This window comes from Sparus aurata, chromosome 20 (genome assembly GCF_900880675.1).
Source record: "Sparus aurata chromosome 20, fSpaAur1.1, whole genome shotgun sequence".
NCBI lineage: Eukaryota > Metazoa > Chordata > Actinopteri > Spariformes > Sparidae > Sparus > Sparus aurata.
This window is the reverse complement of record NC_044206.1, coordinates 11,852,621-11,869,806: the sequence shown is the minus strand read 5'-3', so window position 1 is coordinate 11,869,806 and position 17,186 is coordinate 11,852,621. Positions and strand designations below refer to the sequence as shown.

The 17,186-nt window shown below is 38.7% G+C and overlaps 1 protein-coding gene across 1 annotated transcript; it reads left to right on the top strand.

Annotated features, from left to right (window-relative positions):
• The first annotated feature begins 1,705 nt into the window (after positions 1-1,705).
• On the top strand, positions 1,706-13,330 carry kcnj12a (potassium inwardly rectifying channel subfamily J member 12a). The gene is made up of 2 exons (XM_030400262.1): positions 1,706-2,359; positions 8,441-13,330. Exon 2 carries the CDS (start codon positions 8,595-8,597, stop codon positions 9,894-9,896), a length of 1,302 nt encoding a protein of 433 aa, XP_030256122.1. The 5' UTR covers positions 1,706-2,359; positions 8,441-8,594; the 3' UTR covers positions 9,897-13,330.
• Positions 13,331-17,186: the final 3,856 nt, after the last annotated feature.

Sequence of the window (17,186 nt, the reverse complement as noted above, 5' to 3'; positions counted from 1 at the left end):
AATCTGAAAAAATTCTAAAATCTTTACAAGTTCACCTTATATTTATTTCCTAGATAATGCACCAAACATCTCCCAGCTGGTTAACGTAGTGGGTGCAGCAATTGCCGTGCATGGTGATGTATTTATGTCAGCTAACCCGGAAGTTAGCATCGCCCTAGCTCCCTCGACAACAAAAAGCCTAGGAGATTTTTAAACTGAATTTTGGATTACTGCCAAAAATAAGCTCTATGGCAAACGCAAGCTTATGATACTTACATTGTTCAGCAAGATAATCTTTACAGATGGTCACCATTTTTGTGTAAGTGTAAATTAAATTGTCACCACAGTTACTCAATAGGTTTTTTTTATAAATTGATCAATGTACAAGTTGTAAAGTTAGAGTTAGAATAGTTGGCAGCTAAAGTTCACCTGTAAAGATGGACTAGTGAGAAGACAAATCTCTGTGTTCTGTGTGATGAAGTTCAATGTCCCTGGCCTCTGTAGTCTCATTAAGCTACTTGTTAGTAAGTGTAAGAGCTTTTATGAATAAGATTGAGGACATTTAATGCTGTATTTTATGTCGTAAAACAAAACTTGTAAATATCTTAAGCCTATCTTCAGCTTGCACATATATATATATATATATATATATATATATATATATATATATATATATATATATATATAAATATATATATATATATATATATATATATATATATATATATATATATATAAAAAATATATATATATATATATATATATATATATATATATATATATATATGCAAGCTGAAGATAGGCTTAAGATATATATATATATATATATATATATAGATATATATATATATATCATGGGAGGGGAGATAACTATGTTTTCCTAGAAGACTGTATACGTAGAACAGCATTAAAGAATATGATGACACAAGAGCCGACTAACAGAGTGATTGGCACACTTCAATTTCAATCTCCCTGACATGGGGGTCCTGGTGTGTTGAGACTGCTGTATTGTCAGACACACATGCACACTTGAGCACCCGCATTCATCCTCAGGTCAAATGCTGTTGATTAGTCTTTGGTGACAAGTGTGAAAAGCATCACTCTGCACTGACACACAGCGGCCAGCAGCATGGTATATCGATACACACTGCATAATATGCATAGAAACTTTCATTACGAAATGACTATCGCAAAAAATGCATAAAGATTTGCCCCGGTCATGAAGCAGCTGCGCAGCAGCTAGTACTTTCCGCCTGATGAAGTACAGGGGAATTTGCTTTAGTTTACTTTCAAAAAATTAACTCCCATTTGATCAGCTCTTTTCCATGAAAATAAATTGCTGGATAACAGGATTTATCTTATAGTGAAAGCAGAGCAGATGGATGACAAAGGCAGCAAATTCAGGGCTGTTAATTTCATGTGGGAAGCCTATGTGAAAGCCTTTCATCTTCATAATGTTGCTTTCATTTACTTTTGATTAGCATCTGATCAAATACAATGGTGGATTGTCTGCTGGAGTTTTTCTGAATGATACGTCTGTGCATCAAGTTGCTGTCAACTGGTAGTGCCATGATGTGGGAGGGAGGGAGAGAGACAACCAAGAGGGAGCAAGAGAAAGAAAGGAGGGGAGGAGAAGAGAGAGAGGGAGGGAGGGAGGGAGGGAGGAAGGGAGGGAGGCTGCAAATGGCAGTTTTCTGTGACACCATGGGAGGGAGAGAGAGACAGAGAGGAGAGAGGGAGGGAGAGAGCAAAGAAATAGTCAGAGGGAGAGAGAGTGTGAGAGAGAGAGAGAGAGTGTGAGAGAGAGAGAGAGAGAGAGAACAGCAGTCCAAATGGATCAGATTGCAAAAGATTGATAGAGAGAGCTGTTCAGTTAATAAGCAGTGTATTGTACAGTTTTATGGGAAATGTGAAGGACAGACTTCATGTCAACGAAGATGACGGATGAGCAGAAGACCAGCTGAAGAAATTGCCTTCAGAAGATGGAGATACAAAAAGCAGAATTTTCACTGGGATAATCCTCGTTTCGCACCTGTTTTCCCCGTCCGGTGCTGACTGACTGACTTGGCCCCAAGGTTTCTGGTGCGATTCAGCCTGGGCAGAACTGCGTTTTGTCTGCGATCGCAACAGCACCTGAAAAAATAAAAAAGAGGAAGAAGAGAGAGACAAAAGATCAAGCCATGATGAAGAAATTCAAAGAGGGTCTGTGCCTTGTGCTCAAGATGATGGAGTGGTTTTCTCCAGTATTAGAGTAACACACAAAGAAGGAGCAGCTGCGGCAGCAGATGCAGAGAATGAATCAGTTTGGTTAACAGGGACTCCGGGAGACAAGATACCACCTTTTACCTTTGCAGCCTGGGGGGAGGACAGAGAAATAAAGGTAAGAGAAGGATAGAAAACTTCACCTAAAACTTGCAGCCTGAATGTTACATCAATATCTGTCGGATGTCACTGGTCAGTGGTTTTATAAAAGTAGCAATGGATGGCAATGTCTGCTCTTAAGCATTCCCATTAGAGCAGCAACTGCCATTCTGTTTAAATTTAATCAGACGTGTAATACAATCAATTTATGAATCATGTTTTTGTTAGTTACAATCAAATATGATGACTTTACTTTAGTTTATCTTTTTATTCAAGCACATGATGTACCCTAACTGGAAGAAAATTTATAAAAACTGCTAAAATTCTCTTACTAATCATCTAATCAAATGTAAGCACTACAAATTAAAGGTGAAAGTCGTTGCTGTGGTCTTGTTGTTTCATTTTAAATTCAATGTGCTGTTTGTTCAGAGTCAAAACACATATTTACAAGTGCAAAGTAGCTTTACTGCGGCAGAAAAGCTTTATCTCTAGATTTTTCCACCCTTGGGATGTGATGCAGGGTTGATCACCTTTAGCCTTTAGCTTAGATTCTGAAGTGGCTTAGAAGGCCCTGTTTGTCGATAACAGGATGTGATAAGTCCAGGCTCCCAAAGGGGTCAAAACAACAACAACAACAAAAAGTGAAATGTAGCTAGAAGGCAGACCAAAACAAACCTTATAAGCAATCTGCTTGAATAAGAGCGAATGGTTATAAACGCATTGCTGTATATTGTGTGACAATAATCTAATATTCATTCTACAGGAATTGAATTGGTGAAAATAAACCAACACTTAATGATAGATAAATAATCTAAGCCTTTTTTAAAGGTGCACTTTGTAGTTCTGGGGTAGTTGATCCAAAAAGAAACATCTTCATTGATTGATTTTCTGGATAATTGATCCATATACCGAAACTAAATACACTGTTACAATTTCATAATGTTTTACTTTCTTTATATTTGCAGGACCCTTCTGAGTAGCCACATTTCTAGCTTCAAACAGTATTCTGGGGACCTTATTTCCCCCTGAGGACAGCTTGTTTATCAAAATATGGAGAGATAAATAAATATGTGTCTGAGTTTTGTATTATTACCTAATTAATATTGTAAATATACCTTTCTGAATTGGAATCTCTTTCCCTAAACTACATAGTACACCTTTAAGTAAAACATGTCTAAAAATTCTGAAGAGTTGCTGCTTCTCTCTCATGAACTTAATAGCTGTGGGCTTTTGACCATGAGTCAGACAAAATAAGCAATTTTAGGACACCACTTTCATACTGTTCAAACTGTAAGGACAGTTTATCATTGCTGTTTTATACTTAACAGGCAGAACTTGAATCAATTTGTCATCAATAGAATATAATAATCATTTGTTTTAGGCCTAGATAAGATTGTAACTGGTGGAATCACTAATTCATACAATGTAAACAAACACTCATTTCTGCTAAACACTTTTTAACCTCAACAAAATACCATAAAACAAATCACTGGATACCACTTGAGGACTTTTTTGGCACCTAATTTCCTGGGAGTATTATATCAGATAACCAACTGTAGCATCTGACAATACCGGACAGACACCAGCAGGTATTAATGGATAAATGTGTTGCTTCAGGTAATGCACTTTTCTATCGGCATATCCACTGATGTCAGAGTACAAAAGAGACAGAGGATGAAGAGAACGAAGATTATGCAGCGTTGCCTCACAGTTCAATGACCTCATCCTGCTTTTCATCTCAACATTTAACATGCAGTAGAGAAACCTGACAACAAAAAACACATTCACAAATGGACTATTGCTTATCGTCTTATATGACTTCATGTGTAACTTCTATTAGTAATGTATTAAAAGTAACATATCTAAGCTTATGTGCTCTAACCAACAGGTGTCAGTTAACATTGAAAATTACAGAGTTCGGGTTTAATATGGGTGATTCAGCCTTTGTGAATGGGTACAAGTAATTAAAAAAACTGCACAAATAAAGATCAAAAAAGCCCACATGTGGGAATGATCAATCAATGGGAACCAGGTGTCTGAACGGTGAAAAAGCTACAGGTGCAGCTAGCCAAAAAAAATAAAAAATACAGATTCTGTTCTCTTTGCATAGAAAATAGCAGCTGTTATAACGATGTGAGAAGGTGACTCAGTTCTCTATGAACACGTCTCTCTACAAGCACCTGAGATGGCATCACACCGAGTCTAACGGCCTCCAGAAGTTACAGCCTTTGAAATATTGCCACTTACTGCACTACATTGAAAACAACAACAACAAAAAGCTGTGAACTGGTTTGTCTAACATACTGTCAATCAGACAACATCTCTGCATGGTGAAGTGGTGTTACTTTCTATAGGAAAATACCTGCAGGTCACTTGAGACGAGATGAGTTCCGCGTGGTGAGCTATAGGAAAATACAATGACACCTGAGCCACGGCTCTTCCTTCACAATGGCCTTGGGAGGTGGGCCATGATCGTAGTGGTTAGGCTCAGTTTCCCGCATGCATGTCTTGAGATGAAGTACCCTCTCCTGCTCCACCTTATTGTTCATCCCAATCCCTTCCATTATTTTGCACATCCAATTATTCATTCTATTCATCCTAATCAGCTGGAAGCTTATCATCCCCCCTAGTCACCTCTCTCGACTCCCAAAGAACACACACAGCGAGATGAGGTCACAAAAGGTTGTTCGCGAAATTATTGGCTGGAGTGAAAATCACTTCGTGTCCTGCCCTATGAAAAGATGCACTGATGGCCTCCCTCTGTGCTGTATTCTCGGGCTGCTTGTAGTACAAGATGTGCACGGTACAAAATTAAAAACACAAGACTGGACCATGCTATCACTTCCGTGCTGATTAACACACCAATTCAATAGCTAACACTAGAAAACAAATCTACATATGTTTTATAGCTGCAGTAGCAAAGCTTGTTATGATCATTACATTATATGTATATCTTATCCTAATGACTTACCAATAAATGGCCATGCCCTCGAACATGACCCAAAGAAAAGTGGCATAAACTGAATTGTGACAAATGTTTAATGTTTATTGAAATGCAATTTTGGTTAACAGAGCCTGAAAGTCCATTTTATTTTTCATCTAAGCTATGGGTGATTTTTTATTTGGGATATTTTAACATTTTCCCCACTTCAATTTAAATGTTTGAATATCATAAGAATTATGAGTACATTGCTATCTAAAATGGTGAACTTGCAAAATTATATTGTTAATATATTATCTTTATATCAGTGACACAAAAGTATAAGAGCTTAGAGTAAGTTTATGCTGTATTTAGTTGTTCTTTGATTGTTCCTGTGTTTAACAAACTCGATTTGTGGATAATAGCAGGTTCTAATCTTATGTCTTATGACTAACAATTGTTAGTCATTTACTTAAATTGGAAAATATACTAAATAAACAGACTGTGGGCGCGCAGGTGGTTGAGTGGTTAGAGCACATGCCACATACGCAGCCGACCCTGGTTCGATTCCGCCCGAAGGTCCTTTGCTGCATGTCACATCCCCTTCTTTCTCCCATATTCCCTTTCTGTCTACTGCTTAATAAAGGTGTCTATGCCAGAAAAAATCTTAAAAAAAAATAAAAATAAACAGACTGTGCCATTAAAAGTTAATTTACGGTGGTATTAACAGCACTAAAGCAGCAAAAGCTGCTAATTTTTACTGCTATCTACAACCTCATACATATGAATATATTCTACCTGTATGTCTAAACAACTATTAATTGCCCCTTTAACTTCTAATTTATCAAAATTAATACATTAAAAATTGAAGCTAGTCAGCTATCACTAGCAGTTACTTTACCTTATGTCAAAACCTTTTGGCATGCTAAAGACCTGTGTCAAATCAATTTCAAAGACCTGGTGGCAAAGATTAATTTCTAAGCACCACATGCACAACCTCTCAGAGTGACAATCTGATTTACAGAGCTACGTCAAAGCCTTCCACATGGGTTCAGAGACTCTGAGGCACTTATCTAATGACTCCAAGGCACAGGGAGGGTTTTTACTTTCATTTGACCAATTCACTGGACACCTGACACTGTACAACTACAGTATGATATGGAGACTGCGCACCGTGTAGGGCTGCTTAGGTCATGTGTGCAGTACAGAGAGCAAAATGTATTGACGTTCAGGCTCAAGATTCATCTCAATTATATAACAAAGTGCTTGTGGTTACTATACCATACAGCCAAGCCCACCTGCTACTACATGGATGACCCGAGGAGCACAGACATGCTCAATTCAGCTGTATGTGTAAAAATCAAGCACGAGTTACAATTAGAAAAGATGAGATAATCTAGTTTGGTTGACAGATTTACATAATCGAGAGTAGTGGAAGGGTTACTAATTTAAGAATTAACAGCTGTGCTCTTGTGGGAATGTAGTGTAATATTGTCAAAAGGCACTTTTGAAATATAAAAATAGAACATAACATCTTGCTACAGTATGTTTTCCTGATTCAGGTCTGTGTTTGATCCCTAAGGGACAATTTTAAGATTGTGCATGAGGTAATCTGGCTCCAGATCAGGAGAACTACCACCTGAAACAGCGTTAGCGAGGATGGCTTTATTGTGAGTGTGTGGCAGACTGCAGGCCACCAGGGATTTGGGAGCGCACATGAGTGAACTGTCATGTCTTCAGGGCCCAAATCAGACAGGCAGACACAGAACGGATGTGGCCAGGCGATAAAAGCTGTCTGCGCCCAGAGGGACCTCAGTCCAGCTCCCATGAGTCAAAACCCCTTGACCCTAAGGTTCGACATCCAATGCATAAGCCAGGTTATTTGTCGCCTAACCAAGAGCATCATTGGATATATTGCATATTAATTTCATCCCAGGCTAACACTTTGACACATACAGCAGAGTACATTTTCCAGTGTGGTATCTGTTTAATCTTGGAATATTCTTGTAAATGAAAGTTCCGATATGTAATTACAACGAATAAGTAATACAGGGCATTGCACGGGGGAGAAAATCTGCTGCCTACTTGTACAGTATGGAGCACCAAGGGAAGGTGGTATAAATTCAACACATCCTCACAACATGATTAATAATACTGCAAATTGTACAGAATAGGGTCAGATAAATAGGGGCCTCTTCTCTCTGTCCCTGCACACAGCATCTGGAATTGCATGTCCGTGGAATCAGTGGCACACATACAAATCCCAGAGGAGTGTTTAAATACACACACGCATACCCCTCTACTGCCCTAACAAAAGTATTGTACTGAAAGGACAATGGCACACTTTGAACAGAGAGGACAGCTTGTCACGTCATGCTGCTGATAAACTATAAATATAACCAAGACATGCTGAAAGTTAACAAGTGATAGAACTAATAGGCCTAAAATATGACTAGACTAGACCTTATATGAGCAGTGTCTCACACGATGGTCAATGTTTTAATTATGTAACAATAAACATCCAGTAGGTGATGACTTAGTTTGTCTGCACTGCCAGACTTCGTTAGAATTTGAAAGACAAAAGCAGAGGAAATGCCAATTGACAGAAGTGGATCTGCTCTGCTGCAAGGCCAGCTCTTCAGTTCCCCAGCAGACATCAAAAGACACGAGGACCCTTCAGTGAGGGCCAATTGGATTTTGAGTCGTGATGTTTACAGAGAGCAAGATGGCAAGGAAAAGGAGTGTGAAGTAACTGAAGTCACATATAAATCTTATACTAGGAACAAATGTTCTCATAAACCTTAACAATGTTGAACATACAGTTAACAAAATTATAATAATTGCTTTTGATTCCTGTAATTTTCTTTCACTAGATGAAAGAGAACAAACTTAGCTGGACTCCAGTAAGAGTGACTATTACCGCATTAGACAGAATAGAATAGAATAGAATGGAATATTCCTTTATTGTCACTATACAAATGTATAAGGAAATTGTGTAGATAGAGGAATAACTTTATTTCTTGGGCCAGTACAGTAGCAAAACTATTTTATTGCAACACTAAAAGCCTTCATGGTTGAGTCTTTGGTGATTTCATGTGGTTTCATAAACAGGTATGATGTAATTTGACTATCATGTCACAGAAAGACGCTCACATTGTACTCTCCTGACTCTCTCTGCAGGGACTGGATTAAAGCACAAGGCTCCCACCCAGCTCCCTGTCTATGACTCATGGAGTATAGCCAGTGATCAAGCTGTGAGGGGCCTCGATCGCACACTGGGACTCCAGGCCTGGCCTTCTGCTCCGACCCTGCAGCTGGAGGTGTTGATGGGAGTATGAGTGTGGGAAGAATCAACCGCTACAGCATTGTGTCATCTGAAGAAGAGGGCCTCCGCCTCACTACCATGCATGGCATGAACGGCTTTGGCAATGGCAAGATCCACACACGCCGCAAGTGCCGCAACCGCTTCGTCAAAAAGAATGGCCAGTGCAATGTGCAATTTGCCAATATGGACGACAAGTCGCAGCGCTACATGGCCGACATCTTCACCACCTGTGTTGATATTCGCTGGAGATGGATGCTGGTAGTCTTCACTCTTGTGTTTGTTGTCTCCTGGTTAGTCTTTGGCTTAGCCTTTTGGGTCATTGCTTTGCTGCACGGAGATCTGGATAACCCAGCAGGAGACGACAACTTCACTCCATGTGTCCTACAGGTCAATGGATTTGTGGCAGCCTTTCTATTCTCCATTGAAACACAGTCTACCATAGGTTATGGCTACCGCTGCGTGACCGAGGAGTGCCCAGTGGCTGTCTTTATGGTAGTCTTCCAGTCCATAGTGGGCTGCATCATTGACTGCTTTATGATTGGCGCCATCATGGCCAAGATGGCAAGACCCAAGAAGCGAGCACAAACTCTGCTCTTTAGCCACAACGCTGTCATTGCCATGCGGGATGGAAAGCTGTGCCTCATGTGGAGAGTAGGGAACCTTCGCAAGAGCCACATTGTCGAAGCCCATGTCAGGGCACAGCTCATCAAACCTCGGATCACTGATGAGGGGGAATATATTCCTCTAGACCAGATAGACATTAATGTTGGCTTTGATAAAGGCCTGGACAGGATTTTCTTGGTTTCACCAATCACAATTCTCCATGAGATAGATGAGGAGAGTCCCCTTTTTGGGATCAGCAAACAGGACTTGGAGACAGCTGACTTTGAGATTGTTGTCATCTTGGAGGGGATGGTTGAAGCAACTGCCATGACCACGCAGGCTCGCAGTTCCTACCTGGCCTCTGAGATCCTCTGGGGTCATCGTTTTGAACCAGTCTTGTTTGAAGAGAAGAACCTGTACAAGGTGGATTACTCTCACTTTCACAAAACCTACGAGGTGCCGTCCACCCCTCGCTGCAGTGCCAAGGACATGGTGGAGAACAAGTTCCTAGTACCCAGTTCTAACTCCTTCTGCTACGAGAATGAGCTAGCCTTCCTAAGTCGCGATGACGAGGAGGAGGATGTAGGCGGTGGGAGCAGGGCACTGGCTAACCTCAGTCCGGACCGGAACAGCCGACATGAGTTTGAACGCTTACAGGCCACCAGGGCACTGGATCAAAGGTCATATCGTAGAGAGTCGGAAATATGACCTCTAACCGGGGTCACTTTCAAAAACTTTATTCAAGAGTAAAAATGCAGAACAATGCAAAGTGCCATAGGAAAAGCTGACTACTGTGAAAGATTGGAAAAGAAATAAGACAACAGTAAAAGGGACTTTACTGGAAGGAATGGGGGAGGGCAAAAGTACACAGCTTAGAAAAGTGTGGTAAGGAATGTCTACAATCAAGGAAAAGGCTAGAGAAAGACCTTCTTCCTTAATGGAAACTTGAATCTTTTTTCACATGGTCATTTTGAGTTAAGAGTGTTCAATGATAGTGCATCAAAATACTATTATGACAGAACCTTATAATCAAATCTTAGGTGTAAATACATTGCTTAGGTAAGTTACGTTTTGTGTGCAGTATCAGTTTTCAAAAACACCTCTAAAAACTACAAGTTGCTATTTCAACTTGTTCTTGGGCACAAATAATAGTGTTACAAGGCTTCTCTTAAGCTCTGCTCGCATTGCTGTAATTTGCTGGACCTGCGTTCAGTGACACATTGAAAATTCGTGCACAGCAGCATCCAGATGCAATGAGCCATGATAAAACATCTGACCTGTGAGCCACTGAGAACAACATAATTCAACACCTTCATTTAAGTCTTGGTGTGATCCCAAAATCTACCGACACAGGGAGAGAAGGCAAAATGAATTGCACTATGAAGAACATAAAGGAATATGTTAAATGGAAATGTATACCTATACTCTCTTAATGCCTCATATTTTGACTCTATCTTACAAACATCCTAAAAGCCACCAACATCATGATTTGGCTGCTCAGGCCAACACATATGACGTCATGTACAAACGTAAAGTAGTCAGGTAAAACAGCACAAATGGTGGACAACCGACGTAAATACACCTACACATTTTTTTAGTTCTCAAAATTATTATTTTTTCCCCAGATTGTAATATCAAACAAAATAAAAGCATTTTTTAACCCACAAAGAAATGCACCTTGAGGTGTATCCTTACTTCCACAACTTTTAGTCATTAACTCATTTTCTTCCATTCCATATGAAAATTAAGACTGTAACTCACTGGCATAAATTGCTCACCCTTAATGTGTTTTTTCCTCTTTAAAAATGAATCTATGCATATTGTTAAAGGTATCAGGGGAGAGAAAACTAAAAGTGTTGAGGCATGGTTGTGTAATGACGTGTCTTCAATCAATGCCTAATGCTAACAGAAAACGCCTGAAATTGAAAAGAAATGCATATACTCAATTTTCAAGAGTGGCTGTTATGTTTTAACAATTAATGAACACTTACATTAAATTTAGTTTAGTCAAAACTTCACATATCGCTGAAATGTTTAAAATGTACAAAGGAAGACTGCAAGAAGTATTCCTTATGTATTTGTCCGGGCCGAGAGTACTCCTATGGTCAAACTGGATTTGCAATGTAAGGTTTGGGTGTTTCTAACCACCCAACAAGCATCCATTCCAAATGCTAAAAGAACAAGTATCGTAAGGGCAGATGTGTCTACAAAAGTTATGCTAATAAGGTTAGAATAGTCCTAATGCATTAGCTAACTTGCAATAGCTGGCCCTACATTTCTATTCATTTTACATCAACAGTGGGTAAATATAACTGTTCCTAACAGAGTTAATCACTGTTTCAAATATTACAAGGGTTATTAGTATGGTCAGGCAGAAATATTATTTAAATATCATATTGCAAATTAAGCCTTTAAAGAGTAAGGCGAATGTGTGCAAGTAAGTGTGGCTAACTACCTGTTATTACTTTCATATATATACGTGAGCAACGGTAAAACAAACAAAAAAAATAGCTTCCTCCTGTTTTTCACTCCTCATTGATTCCTCTGGCATTTACAAACATCACATACTGTAGACAGCTCAATGCATTTTAGCAATATGCTAATACAGTAAGTTAAGACACTGGACCAAGGTCTGAATGGAAGCAATAAACACTGAAGCACACCTTTCTGAATGAATTTTAATAAGGATATTCTTAATGATTCTCTTGTAATACACTGAACATGCATATTTATAGTTCTTGAGTCACAGATAACAAGTGAGGGGCATGGTGTGGGGTGAATGACCTTACAACTTTTTGTTTTTATTGTACGTGTATGCATATGATTTCTCAGATTTGATACCAAAGTAACGGTGTGTAGCTAAGACTTTGAAGTGGTTGTTCCCGAGGTAATTTTCCAAAAACAGCTTTGCCTGATCTTGAAAAATGGATAGTCATATTCCAAATAGGTGTTTGAGTGTCGAGTTTGCAAACAGTCTCTTTACAGATTTAAATAATTCCTAAAAATATGTCATATGCCATCAGCCAATTCCTGAACGACCAAATGATAAAATCAAATAAACAAAAAAAATTAAGTAGTAGAATCAATCATTTGTCGTAGTTTAAGAGACAAAAGTAAGATGCATGATGTTTTTTTTGTTTGTTTAGCATGGACAATAGTATTCAAAGATTATCCCTTGTTTTAGATAGCTTGTCAGAACTTATCATTCAAACCTCAACAATTTTACGCTGTGTCACAAAAAGTCCAGTTTATTTATTACCTCACTAAAATGTGGATGTTGTGTCCCTATGGAACAATTTAAGTTAGCTTACACACATATGTAAAGAAAGAAAAATTAAACATGAAAACAAAGAGAAGAACCATGAAATGGTTGTTATTTTGGTCACAATGACTAATATTTTCCTAATAGTCATTTAACAATAGCAGTATGCTTGACTCTATGATATTTCTTGCTTATATGTTGCTTTTTTAGAAAATATTGGCTAGTAAGTGAAATGTTCTTTACCCAACCCTGAATAATTTATTATGCTCATTGCCTTCTGGGAAGGTTCTATACACTGATGTGTGAAGCCTCTGCACCTACTCACAAAATCTCAGTGGTTAAAAAAAGGTGTCACGCCGCATCACTGAAATGTATAGTTCAGTCATTTCTACTGAATAATTTTTTCGGAGCTTGTTTTAGCTTTGATGTTGCCCACCTGAGCCCTTCAAAAAGAAACACACACAGATGTTTTAGCTTAATATAAAGGTTTATAGTGTAAAAAGCATAGTAATGTTGTAAAGATTATAATAGGGAGCAGCCAGGCTGAACAAACCTGCTTATTTTTATACAAAGTTCTTTTTGATAGAATACAGCAATCAATATTTATCTGTTTTTATCAGAGTACTACAATGACATCACTATTTAGAGGCAAAAATATGATTCTTGTCTCAGTTTTCATTGATTTAATTTCTGTTGTTTCATTTCAGCACAGATGTTCATTATTAAACAGGTATTTCTCTTAAAGGGATGATTGGAAAAAACCTTTGACCTCTGTAGAAGTCTTCCTATGTCCAGCAACATGTCTACTGGGCGTTTGGTTTTAATTCAGATTCATTGAATTCATTTAAATTATTCAATTAAAAACTAACTGTGAAAAAAAGATTGTTTTTTAATCTCTTTTGTTCAACATGGTCTACCAGTCCGGGCTCATTTGAAATGTAAAATCCAACACAACCCTGGACATCCTACAGCTTAATGAATGGATGAAGTAGTAGCTGAGGTAATACATCACAATGAGGGGTGGTTTAAGATGAGAGATCAAGATTCATGTCACCAAAGTCAAATGACTTCCTGGTCTTGGGCCAATTATTCAAGAAGGCTCATCAATTAATCACTGCGACACACAAACAACAAGTGGGGCCAGAGGCCTTTTGGCCTCGCTGCACTGGGCAAGAGGCCTGCAGCTGACTTTGTCAAATCAATGTGGTAACAACACAGGAGAGATCATTATTACCACTACTACTACTACCACCAACTCAGCACTGAGAAAACCTTTGTTTTCAGGCATTACATTTCACTATAGACCTTTTTTAAACTGATGACATTTTACCGTGTCACAGCAGGGAACGTACAGGTTTAAATAATAAAATGAATGACGGTTCTATATTCAGTCTGGGTCCTGGTATTCTGCATGCTGCCTCACTGTCACAATATGCCAATTTACTGGGAGTCTTGAATAGTGCACCGAATCACCAGAATAAATTTGAATAAAAAAGATTATACAAACCACAGACATGTTGAAACTTAACAATTCTTTATGTTAAAATGTAACATTTCTTGTGACAATGTCGTGCTTATGGTCTGGTTAAGGCACAAAAAAACGCTTAATTAGGGTTAGGAAAAGATCATGCTTTGGCTTACCTAGTTCTGTCACCACAAACATTGCTGGTAATTGTCTCAACCTCTCATTAAAATTTCCAGTTTTCAATAGCAAATTCTCCAAACACCTGTCTTCTCCTATGATGAAAGTCAGCTCACATTCATGTTATCTAGGCGTTACACAACACGTAGTGTATGAATGTAGATATCATACTTATGAAATGCAGAAATCTAAAGTATTGAAGCTTTGCAGGAATGTTAAATTCCAACAATTTATTCTGGCAGCTGGGCTGGAATAGTACAGTGCCATCATTTATGTTACTAGTAATACATCAAAATGTCTGCTGTGAAAAAAGTGGTGATTGCACAATAACTGTAAAAGTAGGCCTCAAAGTGTTAAACTATGTACCCAGTTCAGTAAAATCTAACCAGTACTTGGTATGTTAGGAAGATGATCTCTATTCTTCCGTGGACTTTCAAGTATAATCTAATTTGTGATCAAAATAATGATTCTAACAGTGCTTTGCAAATATACAGTATACACTTTATAAATAAAGGGTAAATGTTACATAAACTCACACCAACTCCTCCAGGACATAACAGTTGCACTGATGCAGCCTGCTTGGTTCACAACAATCTCATTCAAATTAAATAAAATTGAGGGAATTCATTTATAATTTTGAATTGGATGACACACTGCACAAAGGATTGAATGCAAAAATAAAACTTTTGGCATCCATATAAAAGATCTATAATCAAATTTATGGCATTGCTGTTTAACAGGGCCCCCTCAGAGTAAAGAGTTTAAAGAGTGCTAGTACAATGCCGTCATCAGTACCGCTGAACACATTTTTGACTGGTGATGAATCCTGAACTCTTTGCACGACATCTGTAGCCATCAGTTCTTTCTAAATAATTCAAGTTGGGGTGATTAAGTCACCCACAGTGAGTGACAGATGTAGGATTAACATGCTGGCCACTGGTTGTGCTGAGCTCAGGCGTTGGGGTCTCAGCACTAACTGACACTGGGATCACAGAGGCCATGCTGGAAGCGGTTGCCAAGTTTGATTATGTAACGTGGCCCGAGCAGTGTGTGATATAGGCTTTGGTGTCACACACACAAAGCAGAAGTGAAGCTTTCAGGATTAGTGTTGGACACTGTTAATGAGCGCCTAATGCATGGACGCATTATAGTTTTTTCATCAGTGTAACACGACTTGTGGAACTCAGAATTTGAGTTGACTCTGAAAGTGAGCCATGTTTTGATAGCTGTGATGTCAAACCACTGTAATAGTGGGATTAAAGGCCAAGAGGTCCTGGATAATTAAGGACATGTCAGGATAAACTGTCCTGCAAGTGAGATGGTTGCTGAGTAATCCCAAACACATGCCATACAGATGGGATGGGTAGCCTATTGGGATGGGCAGACAATGACTTCACTCATTTAAATCATTCTCAGAAGGTAGTACCTGTGTCTACCGTCGGCCACAGTTTAACTTTACCAGCTGTGGTCTGGGCTCTAACATGCAAAGCTGCTAATGGTGCTTTATATTGCTGATTTTTCCAAAAAAGCAGAAATGCCTTTTTATGTATCTTATATTTGTTAATTCTACCTATTCCTCAGGTTAAAAAAAGCTGCAATTCAATTATGGTTTGTTAGCAGTTGGTTACATCCCAGAGCTATGAGTGCCACTAGTGCACAAGCCTCTCCCTTCACACTCACGGCTCCTGCAAATAAAACCTATTAATTACCATATGGAGGCTGTTGCCACGTAACCCGCTGGCTGGAGAAAAAAAAAGGGTGACGCTGGCAAAAGAACCAGACACAACCTCGATCGATCGATAGATTGATAGATCGATAGATAGATAGATATATAGATAGATGTAATGATTTTTTCCTACATCATCATGTTATTTTGTCTGAATTACGCAACAGAACGTTGACACCCAGGATCCCTTGGGAATGTCCCTTCTGTGACTCCCAGTGAACAGTTGATTAGGCCAGCTGGGGCCTGGACTCGCACATTTGCTTACGTGATATAAAAGAAACAGCGTAACACCTACTAAAGACAGAGCCTGTTAAAAGATGTGAAAGGATGCAAAGAAGGAAGTGGCCTCGTCTGGCTCCCTGCCAGCCAGCCAGCCCATATAGACTAGTTATAATTAATGCTGGAACAAACTCCCAGTAGCCTGGACTCTTGATGACAGTAAAATGAGGGGAAATCATGTTGAAGGGGCTATATAAAGCTCTTCAGTGTCAAGTCTCATGTGGCTCTGTGGCCAACACTTCACCGCTAAAAGTACTCCCTGTTAGATCCTGTGATAGTATCACTCAATCATAGATGATTACTGAAGATCCGAGGTTTATGTTTTTATATCATTATGAATATATACGAATGAATATATAAGATCAGCCCATGGTGTTACAAATGGGCAATTATTAGTAGCATATTACGAGAGTAAATAATGAAACTTCATTATAATGATGCTTTGTCACGCATTTTACCTTTACCACAAATTGAAGCTTCTGCGATTCAGTTTGTGTATTCTGAGCCTCACTAATTGCTTATCTTACACTTGATTGGGGAGAAACCAATAAAACCCTCTGGATAATTTTCAAATATACTGATTTCAAGAGGTCATATTGTGCTTATTTTCAGGTTCATACTTTTATTTCGGGGTCCTACTAGAATAGGTTTACATACTTTAATTTTCCAAAAATGCATTATTTTTTTCATGTGGTGCATTGCTGCAGCATCCCTTTACACTTTTGAATACCCCGTTTTTAGCTACATAGTGAGACATCTCACCTCTTTTCAATCTTTGGTAAGAGTCACACAAGCACATTATTTACCGGGCAGGATGTAGCCAATCAGAGGCAGAGCAGGACGGGTCATGTAGTGTATATATTTCATAACAATATAGTTAACTATATATTTGTATAACGCTTGTTACATAGTGATGCAATAGCTTACGGAACTAAAGGCTCAACTCCAAACCAGGTGTTTCAGGCAGTGTAGGAGCAGTCTTTTTTGTGGGAGAGAGTAACTCCTGTGGGCTTTTTCACTTTGCAGACCTTTTGAATGCACAAAATTGCTACATAACATAATAAAGGAAAGGCAACAACCCCAAAAGCA

Coding starts and splice junctions, on each gene's coding strand:
- kcnj12a (XM_030400262.1), top strand. CDS start 8,595: ATGAGTGTGGGAAGAATCAACCGCTACAGCATTGTGTCATCTGAAGAA.